The 12021-nt window shown below is 46.6% G+C and overlaps 1 protein-coding gene across 1 annotated transcript in view; it reads right to left on the reverse strand.

The window, feature by feature from the left end:
- Positions 1-1232: 1232 nt before the first annotated feature.
- The window catches only part of RSU1 (Ras suppressor protein 1), a 171392-nt gene continuing 160603 nt past the window's right edge, over positions 1233-12021 (reverse strand). The window contains exon 9 of the mRNA XM_019746074.2: positions 1233-2214. Coding sequence (XP_019601633.2) covers positions 2112-2214 — 103 coding nt within the window. The 3' untranslated portion in view covers positions 1233-2111. The remainder of the gene's footprint in view (positions 2215-12021) is intronic.

The following is a 12021-nucleotide window of genomic DNA, read 5'->3' on the forward strand; positions in this document are numbered from 1 at the left end:
AAAATATTCACACATTTTTCATTGTTATACATTCTTATTTTTGCTTTGATTTGTATTTTTTATTACCAAAAAACCTGGTTTTCCACATTTTTTGGGAGATATTTCCTCCCTGCATATTTATTTGTATTATCCATATTTCTATCTGGAGTGTTCAACTTTTCAAAAATTGTTCATAAGAGTATACTGTGATATTTAAACTAAATATCACATATATTTTATTTTGCTTTGTTCCTAGTTTAATTTTAGATAACATCTTTCCAATCAACAGGAGAGGGATTGTTCTTTTTCATGAGTTAAAAAAAATCAATTAAAAAAATTTAGGCTGAGGCAAAGACTGAACCTAGAAAAATTACATCAACCCTCCCCCAAACAGGTGATGGCACCTGGGGACTCTTCTTCCCACAGCAAACGTTCTACCAGGAAGTGATCCAGAAACAGAGGGCAGATCCTGATGGGCAGCCTGGGAGTCAAACGTTGCCTAAGTAACGGGATTTTTTCTTGTGTTTTGATTCTAGCTTTTCACATGTTCCTTTGGTCCTGGTCTTGGGGGTACAAACATGAAACTGAAAGATGACGATGCAGGTGTAATCTACCCCCATCTGTCGGAGAGCATGTGGCATCTTCACACACCTTTCGTTGGCAGGCTTTCCAGTGTTGGCAGCCCTCTTGGTTAGCACAACAATTCTGCTTGGACGTATTTTCACTTGCATACATGTTACTGTTGACGAGAACAAAGCTGCCTATCCCAGTTGTTGAGCAATCGGCTGTTGAATGACGGCAGATGTCGTTTCCACACGGGGTGCGGTGTAGCGTGTGCACATTTACTCAACTTCTCTGGCGTCACTAAAATCCCTTAGAAGAATGATGTGATAGGAGCTGGTTTTCTGCAGTGACAAGAAACATACTAGAATTTTTTTTCTCTCTCCGTTTCACAGCTCTTGACGACCAGCCACGGGCAGAAGTCACCACTGCTTCAGCTGAGAAATGTTGCTTTCCAAAATCCTTTGGCAGAATCTCCCCGAGATTTGTTTTTCTACTCCTTCCTAATTTAGCAACAGTCTTCAAAGGAAAAAAAAAAACAAAAAAAAAAAAACCTGACAGATCGATGTGAGAAGAAACTAACTCTAACTTTACTTTTATTTTTTTTCATGGAAAGTTTCAGGGTTTACCATCTACAACCAATAAAAGTGGACAAGATAATTTTGGTAAAAAAATAAACAAAAATCTGTATATATGAGTATCCCCAAGATCAGATTATTCTTTATTAAGAAGCCACATGTAATACAAAATCAAGATTTTATTAAAATCATTTATAAGTAAAGTTAACATAACATCTTGGTGGTGAAGGAAAATTTTTAATAAAGCAAAAGAATGAGTTATGTGAAGAAATGGAAGAGTGAACAGTGTTAATTGTGACATTTAAATGGTTACATGACTTCAATTCTTCTTTTGATAAAAAGCAGCCCTGTAAGCATCTATTCAAGGAACTGAAACCTGGGCCTACTGTGGAATTGGCAGTTGAATTAGAGCAGTTTGCTGCCTTTGGTAATTTTTAAGGAAACAAATGGAAATGGTTTTAAGAACTTACAAAAATATATTACCTACCAAAAGAAATAAAAAGGTAAGGTGGTAAGCACTAGAAAAAAAAAGTGAAAAGAAACACACACACTCTCACACACACACACACACACACACACACACACTCACACGCACAATTGACCCATGAACAATGAGGGCTAGGTGTGCCAACCACCCCCCCTCAGTTGCAAATGCATGTATAACTTCTGACTCCCAAAAACTTAACTACTAACAGCCTACTATTGACCAGAAGCCTTACCGATAACATAGTCTCTTAACACATATTTTGTATGTTACATGTATTACATTCTGTATTCTTATAATAAAGTTAGAGCAAAGAAAATCTTAAGAAAATCCTAAGGAAGAGAAAAATGCATTTACAGTATTTATTGAAAAAAATCCACGTATAAATGAACTCGCTTAGTTCAAACCCATGTTGTTCAGAGTAAACTGTAATTTTTTGTGGGACAGAGCGAGAGAGAACAGAAGTAATAATGAGAGAAGCGACCAGAAGTCCAGCCCACGCCAATCCCTTATTTGTTCTTGGCTGCCAGGGGTTTCCGGCTGATCTTTTTCGATTTGTCATTATTTTTCTTCGGCGGTTCTGGGTTTGCCTGCATGTGTCTGCCGTAGAGACTGAAAAGAGAGAGGGAAAAAGTGTGAGATCTACCTTACCAATGTAAGACAAGTTTCTATCGGTAGAGCTTTAAATAACAAGTTCATCTCCAGGAATATTCAGTAAGCCAAGGGGAATCGAAAGATCACTTCTGCTTTCTCTGGGTCATAAACTATATTTAAGAATTAAAAATTCACACACACACACACACACACACACACACACACACACACACACACACACTTCACTCCAGTAAGGGCCAATTCTGACAAGTCTCTTGGAATTTCACACTCACTGGGCCAGGTGTAAAAACAGCAAAGGAAGACAGCTACAGGGCTGTGAGAGCTGACAATGCCCAGCCCAGCCATTCCAGACTGAAGCTCCAAAGGCTGTGAGTGTTTATGTCGACAATGACAAAAATTGGGTTGAACTGAAGAGATAGAGTGTCCATTTAGTGAAAAGCGAGCTTCACGCCTGGCCCGAAAACCCAGGGGTTGGATAATGTGACAGAGAGCGATGGTGTCGGAGCCCTCACGAGTTGCTGACGCATGATGGATAGCACCAGGGTGGCGACCACTCATCAATGTCATGTGAGTAAGTACCACTGATTAAATGTTGACAAAGTATCCTACAATTACAGCCCGTGGCATTCATCGTAGAGCCAACTAGCTCTGCGCTGAGAGGATTGAACTAAACAGCAGACAGTAGTTAATCGATAATTTATGAGTAATTCTGATTAAACGAAATTAAAAGCCACCCTAAAATAAATATGGCGCAAGCTCACCTCCCCTTACTGACATAATTGCATCCCCGAGAGAGCCTGGTGGGTGTATCGGTTTCCTCAGAGGAAACCTCTGCCTGTTGCAATCGCCGAAGGAGCGAGGGCTGACACAAAGACTGCCGGCCTGTGTGAGGTGTCCCTTCTCCTAAGGTCCACTTGGGGAACCGACGCCCTCTCCTGACGCTCGCATTTTGCCAGGCGCACAGGGCAGTGTTACTGGGCATATACCAACGCTGTGCTGACACTGTGCTCGCTGGGCTAAGGGACGGAACACAGCTGGCCAATGGATGGAGTGCTTAGCGGAAGTTGGACTCTGGGGTTTCCAGAGGCCGCCACACGCTTCCTTACAAGCGGTCTGAACAGGTCCCACCAGCAGTGACCAGGAGGACAGAGCTCTGCCCCCAAGGAGTTCAGAACGCAGTCTGGAGCTGGCAGCAGACGCACCTACAAGCTGGAGAACGCATGTCCAGCCAGGTGCTGGGATGTTCCCCGGGTAAAGGGAAGGGCCATCTCTTGGGTCAGGAGGTACCCCATGTCCTAGGCAGGTAACATGAGCACCTGCAAGTTAGTTTTCAACTTCTGTAAGTTACCTTAGACTTGTGGCTAATCCGCCCCAGCCTAATGGGGGGCCACCCTGTGCCCCCACAGGAAAAACACCTCCTTCTCCGAAAGAACCTGCTACCCAGGAGAACGGATCTTTAAGACACGTAGGCCCCTCTTCCCTGCACTTTGAAAAGGACCACTGATTTCCCTGATGTCTACGTCATGCACAGCTGGGGACCCTGGGTCCCAGACACAGAAGCACTGGTTCAGGGACAGAGGAACGTCCAGCCAGCCCAGCTGTACTGCTGTGGCTCCCTCAGCCCAGGTGATGTCCCTGCCCCAACCCCCAGCACCTGTGACTATCACCTTACACGGCCAAAGGAGTCTGCAGAGGTGATTAAGCCAAGCTTCTTGAGATGAGAAGATTATCCTGCATTCGCTGGGGGAGGGGTCGTCCCACCGGTGCACCCCCTTTTGTCACCCCTCCAGCATCTCTCCCAGATGCACCAGACAGACGGGCGGAACCCCGAGCCAAGGAGACCGGTCTGTTATACTCCTCACCTTGATCATGCCCTCTCTGAAACATACCGAGCTCTACCGGCCCTGCCCGTCTCCTCTTCCTAGGAGGCGCCTTCCTGGAGCTCAGAGGCTGCGGTGTGATAGGCCCCAGGGGGCGCCTCTGCTCTCCAGGCTCCTGTCACCTGGCACAAAGCAAAGGTCTGACTGTTCTGTGCATCCACAGGGTCCCAGGATCTTCAGTTACACAGCTTTCTTACAGCTTCACAGCTCTCTCCTCAATCTTCCAAGCCTCTATCCCCATATGGGAAAAAATATACATGTTCTTACTCATACACAACATCAAAGTCTAAGGGTCACAAAAATCTGTAGAAACACAAGTCCATGGTTCATGCACTTAGAAACCCAGCAGTACACACAGGTGCTGGGAAAGTGGTGTCGGCAAAAAGGAGGTCAGAGGACGAAGAAGAAAAGCGAGATTTGATACAGGCTGGCTGAGTACCATGTCTGAACGAGGAGGCATGGAGAGCTTCCCAGGAGGGGTCAGGGCGGGAGGTGACCTGAGGGTGGTGGTCATCTAGCAAAGTCATTTCAGAAGGGGGTGCAGAAGCTGCTTGGGACTCAGCCAGCAAGCGTCCTTTTTTAGGAAGGAAATGGAATGTTCCAGTGCATCTGTTCCTGCCTCTTCACTGCAGAACCCACTGGGCCTACACTTCCTGGGGCTACACACGCGTCACAACAAAGAGCCAGCAGTCCTGAGCGAGCTGCTTAAATCCTAGTTTTGCCACTTACTAGTTGTGGATTCTGGGCAACTGATTTGCAACCCTCACCCTCACCAGGCCTCAGTTTCTCCATCTGCAAGAAACAGGGTAGGTTTCCTCGCGGGGTGGCAGTGGTGGTTAAATAACCCAGCACCGTGGTAAACATACTGCCAGTGGCCAGCAAACGCCTGCTGAAAAAGAGGACTGACGTGGGGTTATAGTCCGAGTGATTAAATATAGATAATTATGTGATTCTTCACTTCTTTAGGGCTTTCTCCTCAGAGGAAAAAGACACGGCATTTTCTATCAATGCCAAATCCCCCAGCCTCTCTGGAAGAAAGGTTTTAATTCTCTTTGAAGAAAAGCAACTAAGGCAGATCTAACTGCAGGGCCCCACGTCCGGGGTGAGTCACCGCAGAGCTGGACGGCACCGCCCTGCCTTGTCTGTGTGACCCTTCCACTCCTCCGCTGCGCGGGCACATGCACATCTGCACTTTACTGAGCATCCATTCCCACGTGGAGACACCGCGGTGGCAAAGCAGGACGGACAAGTGCCTTGGGGTCCAACGTCCTGGGCTCCATTCCTGGCTCTAACAGCAACCAACCATGGGATCTCCATCGGCTAAGAGTGGTGGGCAGAATGATGGCCCCCCAAATGCCCACACCCTAATCCCTGAAACCTGTGAATACGTTCCATTGTAAAAGGGACTTTGCAGAAGTCAGGAAGTTAAGGATTTTGAGCTGGAAAGGTTAACCCGGGGTGTCCGGGAGGGCCCAAGGGGCCCTTATCAGAGGGAGGCAGGAGGGGGCGTCAAATGTATGAACCTGCTACGCTGCTGGCTTTGAAGATGGAGAAAGTGGCTACCAGCCAAGGAATGCACGCAGCTTCTGGAAGCTAGGAAGGCAGGGAAATGCATTCTTGCCTAGAGCCTCCAGAGGAAGCAACCCCGTGGGCACTTTCTGGCCTCCGGAACTGTAAGATGATACATTTGGTTTGTTTCCAGCCACCAAGATCGCGCGTAAGTTGTTACAGCAGCCACAGGGAACTCATACAGTAAGTGAAACTCTCTGGACCACACACAGGGCAGCCTATTAGGAAGATTCTGCTTAATTTCAGCAGGAAAAAAGAGAGAGAGAGAGAGAGAGAGAGAGAGAGAGAGAGAGAGAGAGAGAGAGAGAGAGAGAGAGAGAGAGAAAACATTCTTTCTTGCGTAGCAGCTCCCTGAAAAGGAGGAAAATTGAATTGAAAAGGTAAGCTTCAGAAAGGGCACAAAGTGTGCCCAAAGGAACAAAGGGTGCTGTTTCTACCAGAAGGATGGGAACAGGCAGGCAACTGCCCTGCCCACTGTAGTCTGATGGGGGTCCTGGACACTCTGTTCTCTGAGGCTAACACTCATGGCCCGTGTTTTGAATGTATCTGGGATTAATTTACAAAGGGTCATGGAGAGTCACTGAGTGATGAAAATAGGAGGTCAATGCCACTGAAAGAAGTTTCATTACGTGCAGCTCCTGGGAGCGGGGGTGGCGGGGGTGGGGGTGGGAGGGAGGCACAGCACGCAGGGCCACGTGGGGAAGCGCCAGGGTCAGTAAGGAGGCAGAAGGAATGAAGGACAGAGCCCTGCCCAGAGCCTCCATGGTGGTTTCATGGAAAGGAATGGGTGAGGCAGGGAAGGCAGGCTCGAGCGAGTTCAGGATGGGATCATCTGAATAATTTCAGGGGACTCTGGGTGACAGGGGTGGTCTTTAGTTGTCTATTACCAGGAACAGGGGAAATACCGCCTTGGTGTGTATGAATTAGGTAAAGGAGCTGGGTGAGGGTTCGGGCTTTGCACTGGGTGATTTGTACGTGAAAGGTGTGCTTGCAGACGAGTTGTCTGCTGTCTCTAGGAGTTAGTGAGCCCAAGGAAGGGCGGTCTCTTGCCAGCCAGCAAGACCCCTGTACGTCCAAGCTTCACAAGATACAGAAAATATAACACATGATGAATTCATACAGCCTACAGCCTTTGGAGTTCTGTCCTCCCGAGTGCCACACAACCTCCTCTCCTGACACACTTGGCCCCTTTGAGCCTCGGTGAATGCAGCTTCTCTTGCCGGATCTGTTCCTTCTGCCTCCTCCACTGGGACAATTCCAACCGTGTTTGACAGCCCAGCACAAGGCACTTCCCACACCAGCACATCCCCTCTGTGCTCTGTATAGGTGGCCCCTGACACACCTGGCCGTGAAGATGCTCGGAAGACAGTTCCAGGCTTCACTCACCTCGGCATCCCCACACCCCGCTCGGGTCTGAGCAACGTGTGACTTTGGGCAAGTGTCTAACCTGCTACAGTCTGAGGTCCTCATCTGCAAAACGAGGATAAAAATGTCCAGCTACCTTGCTGCGCCCAGGAGGAGATCAAACCAGACATGGAAAAGCTCTTGTCTGCACACACATCGCAGCTGTTCCGGGTGGCCTCTCACAAAGTTGCATGACTCGGGCTGAGCGGGCCAGTCCCTAGCGCTGCTCAGGGGCTGTCTCCACACACACAGCACAGCCGGCAATGCCACCTTGCCCTCAGAGCCCTTCTCAGGGAGGTTTCTGGCGCAAAGCCACCAATGGGGCACAGCCATCCATGGGTGCTCTGCTCAACCCAGCAAACAAAGGGAACCTATGGCACAGAGTCTTAGAAAATCTCTCCCCTGAAATCTGAGGTTTACAGATGGTAATTGGGAGATGATTAAGGAAGGGGAAAAAAGCCAACAAAGAACAGTCCAAAGTGACAGGCAGGGATCAATTACACTCAGGAGTCTCATGAGCAGGCTCAGATGCTGAAGAGTCTCAAAGCTGAAATGCCTGTGGGGGCTCTCGCCCTGGGGCAGGAGTGAGTCAGCACCGCTCTGCCACGAGGGTTTGCCACTGGTCCCTGGGGATGGGCCCTGCCTTCAGCAGCCACCTGAAGAACCCCCGCCAAACACCAGCACTGGAGCAATCATCACGAAGTGGATGGGGACTGCTGGCGTCACCAGACTGCTCCCTTCAGAGGCATCTGGTGAAAGCAGCCTGCACACCGGCCACTTTCAGTTCCACGCAAGTGCACACGCCTGCCCGTTGGCATCTAAGATTGCACAGCAAACACTTCCAGCCTGCCAGAAGCAGAATACATTCTGCAACCGATGTCATATTAAACATGATGATCTGCATGCTTCTCTATCACTGATAGGTACATTTTATCTACTATGTGCGTCTTCATTTTGTTAGGAAAAAAATCCATGTGAGTGTTGTGGTTTCTGGGGGATCCACGGGGCTCCCGCAGAGCCTGAACCCCTTCACTCCTGCAGCCATGAAGACCGCTGGGGAACGCCCCACTCTTCCTTGAAAATTTCCTCCCTTGGTTGCAATGCACTGTCCCGGTTCTTATTCTCTCTCTGGACACGTCTTCAGTCTTTGTTTCTGCTGTGATCCCTTTGCATCGTCTCCCGAGAACGATCATCTAATTTTATAGCTTCAGTCATTATCTCTGAGCAGCCCTCCATGTCACCGCCATCTTCAACCCCTGCGGTGCCTTGTTCTCACTGGGACACAGCTCTGAAACCAACCGAATCACATGGCGGTCCCTTACCCCAACGCGCACAGGGCTGTCCCTCTCCATCTCCAGACCTTCGTTCGGGATCACAAATGAAGTTATTCTGACATCTGCCTTTTTTTTTCGGTCACCACATGAATCAAGCTTGATTGATACTTCCTCTACAACAGACATTCTTAGCTTTGGACCTGGGAAGTGTTCGAAACTCTGAGAAAAACTGTATGTGTATTTTTCAGCAGAAGGGAACACAGCTTTCATCAGCTCTCAAAAGGTTCATAACTAAGCGATTAATCACTTCATGGCGTGTACTCTTCTTTTCATCATGCTACGACTATCCGTTCTCATTTTCTCCTACGCTATCACATGGACACTAGATTACTACAATGCGTCCTTCTTTGGTCTCCCTGTTGCCAAGCCATTCCCTCCTCTAGTGCGTCCTACGCACAAGTGACGGAACAATCTGTCCTTGGTGTATGAATGGAAAACAGCTTCCACTGCCCAGTGGATCAAATACCCAGCCTGGTGTGTGGCACAGAGCAGCCACAGAACATGCCACTTCACGCTTAACTTACCCAACCTCATCTCTGTTCACTACTCCTGCCACCCATTCACGGAGTAACCTTGGTGCCACATCTCTTTCAGAGTATCTGCTATCTTAACTGGCAAATGGGACGATCTGCCTTTGCAGGTACTTCTGACAATCAGACTGACATCAGTTCACTGAAGTGCTGTGAAAAATACAAGCGCTAAATCAATCTGAGGGCTAGAATCAGCCTCCCTGCCAGCCAGCACTCTGCTTGGCCTGTTTTGTGCTCATCTGTGTTACTATCACCTGGAATGCCTGCCTGGGTCCTTTCTGCAATTCAGATCTCATCCACGTTTCTCAGCTTTTCACAGCACTGTCACCTCCTTGATTTCTGCCTTCACAAAATACTGTGGGATTTATCAGGATTTTACCAATAAGTCCTTATGATACAGGAAGTGATTCCTGCTCTTGGCTTGTTATTTCCAAGTACCAGCAGAAAACCTTGATGGCAACACATGACAGTTATGGCTGCCATTCATTCAACATGCATTGTCACAGCAATCCAATCAAGTAGGGGCTTTTATCATCTGTTTTCAAATGAGGAAACTGAGGCTTAGCAAAATAGGCGTGGGTCAAACCCAGGCAATTATTCCCAAAGTCCAAACTCTTAATGCACCAACTCAGCTTGTCTCCTATCTCTTTCGATGTCTCCGTTTTGTCTTCTCAATAAGACGCACATGTTTTTGAGGGTGGGGACTGCAGACTTCACTTCTTTCGCTTCCCATATACTCAAGGCACGGCGAGAAGCACATTGCATGCTGTGTAAATATTGTGTTTCAGAACGCCAGGTATATGAAAGGTACAATATGCTGTTCTTAAGTCATTTGCTCATGTCATCTGCCGCCCTCCTGTTGTTTTGGGTGTTTCCATGGAAAGTCCCTATACAGACCAAGAAAAGAGCCAACTGTAAAATCTAAGTATATGGCCAGCGACGAGAATGGAGAAAGATCATTTTGTTTATAATCTGTTATCTGACGGTAAAATACTAAATTTAAAATCTCCTAAATAAACGTGTGGACAGTGTGAAGCCGAGATTATTAGTAAGCCTTTGTAATACCTTTATTTATCCTATCTAGCAGCTATGAGGGCTGCTGCCAGAACCTTAGCACATAAAATGATAAGTCTTTAAGGGAAAAAAAAAATTAGCAGGTACCATATTCACATGAGAAGTCTGATTAATTCAAAAGGCAATGATTTTTGGAGATCAAACCTCCAAGAGATGGTTCCATGCAATTCACAAATAGTGTGTCTCACATTCACATTTCTTATTATAACCTTCACTGCTCTCCGCCTCCAACACACAGTATGAAAAAATATATGAACACACATGTGCCAATGGCACCCATATCAACAGCCAAGAAGAATTTGTAGCCAGCTCAGGACAGATATTAAGCTATGTGAAAATATAAAATGTAAGGCAGATTTTAAAATACCCCATCCATTCTAGGCTCACTATCGGCCCCACTGGAGGGGAGAAATGAGGATTCTAGCAGAGCAAAACTAACAATCTCATGCACAAAAGATGCTCATTAAACTTCATCATGCTGTCTACTCTAATGATGCTTTTACTTAATAAAAATTCCCCGAGCAGTTGCAAGGATATTAGGCGAGGTCTTTGGTTATGTATCAGAGGTCCGAGCTGTCACCAGCAAGCATGCAGTTCAGGGGTGTGGTCCCCAGGGAAGGCGCAAATACAGCTTTCACGGAATACATGCAGAGAAAAATCAATAACCGCAACTTGCTTCCTTGCTTAAGCATTTAAGAAAAGAGGTAATCCTTCTAAATTAAACTGCAAAGTGCTAAATGTTGCAGTTTGCAAAGTAAACTAAAAAGGCAAAAGAAAACAAGGCTATGGGCTTTTCTAAGTTTCCCAAACAAGCTATTTCTTTAATAGATTTCATACCTGGAGTATTGGAGAACATTATTTACAGAAATAATTATTTTATAATATAATACCTGTGTTTGTAGAGATTTAAAAAGAAAAAACATATCCAACCATATACATTTGTATGTATTTGTAACACACATACAGATATACAAACCTACCCATAAATGCGAGGGAGAAATTATTTTTATATTTGCATTTATGCCCTTCAAAAATTATTCCTACAACAATGCTAGTTTAAAATTCACTCACTTGAATTTGGCTCTCAAAAGCTAAATAGATCCCTTAAAATGGACAGCTGGACGTTAATACTATATAATCACAAATTATTGCTTTTGTCGATATTGTATAACCTGCTTTAAATTTCACATCCTGCCAATACAGACCTGGATGGAGAGATTATGACAGTTGGGGCGAGAGAGAGACATTACCTAAAACTTGAATTTAAAGTCAGTAAGATCGTCCTCTAGGTGTTAAATGGTAATAACACGAAATGGATCAAAGCGGCAACATAAAAAGTTACCCCAAATAACACCAGCACAAGTCTTCGGCAAGCAAGACTTGACTGATCAGGGGTATTTATTTACAAAGCCAGAGAGAAAATCTGTTCATCAGAGGTGTTGCTATTGGTTAGCAATGCAGGGGGTAAATGCTGGCAGTGGGAATATAAGCATCCTCCAGAGAAAGGCAGTGAGGACCCAGGCTGGGTGTTCTGTGGACGCCCTGACAGGGCCGTGTCTCCAAGAGGAAGCAGAGAAAACAAACATGGCGCCACCCCAACCACTAAAACGCTGACCCACGCCTGCAGGGTCCAGCTTCTTGCCAGCTCTCTCCCCTCCTCCACACTACCCTCCACATTCCCAATCCCCAGCACATGGACAAACAAGTGAGGCCCTGCCCGCTTCTGAGGTTTGCACTTGCTGCTATTCACTCTGTCTGGAATATTCTTCTCCAGGTCTTCCTGAGATAGACGCTGTTACCTTCTCCATTTCACAGGTGGGAAACAGATGCGCAGAGAGGTTAAATACCTTTCATAGGAATTCAAGGCAATCTCCTGGACTCCAATCTGGCTATGCTGTCCCAGCTTCAGTGTCAAAACACGACTCAGTCTCAAACCTTTCCCTTTATTGGCACAGTAACTGGTTCACACCTGAGCCTATGGCCTGTTTGAGCCAACCACACAAAGACCTGGGA

The sequence above is a fragment of the Rhinolophus sinicus genome, linkage group LG02 (assembly GCF_036562045.2).
Source record: "Rhinolophus sinicus isolate RSC01 linkage group LG02, ASM3656204v1, whole genome shotgun sequence".
NCBI lineage: Eukaryota > Metazoa > Chordata > Mammalia > Chiroptera > Rhinolophidae > Rhinolophus > Rhinolophus sinicus.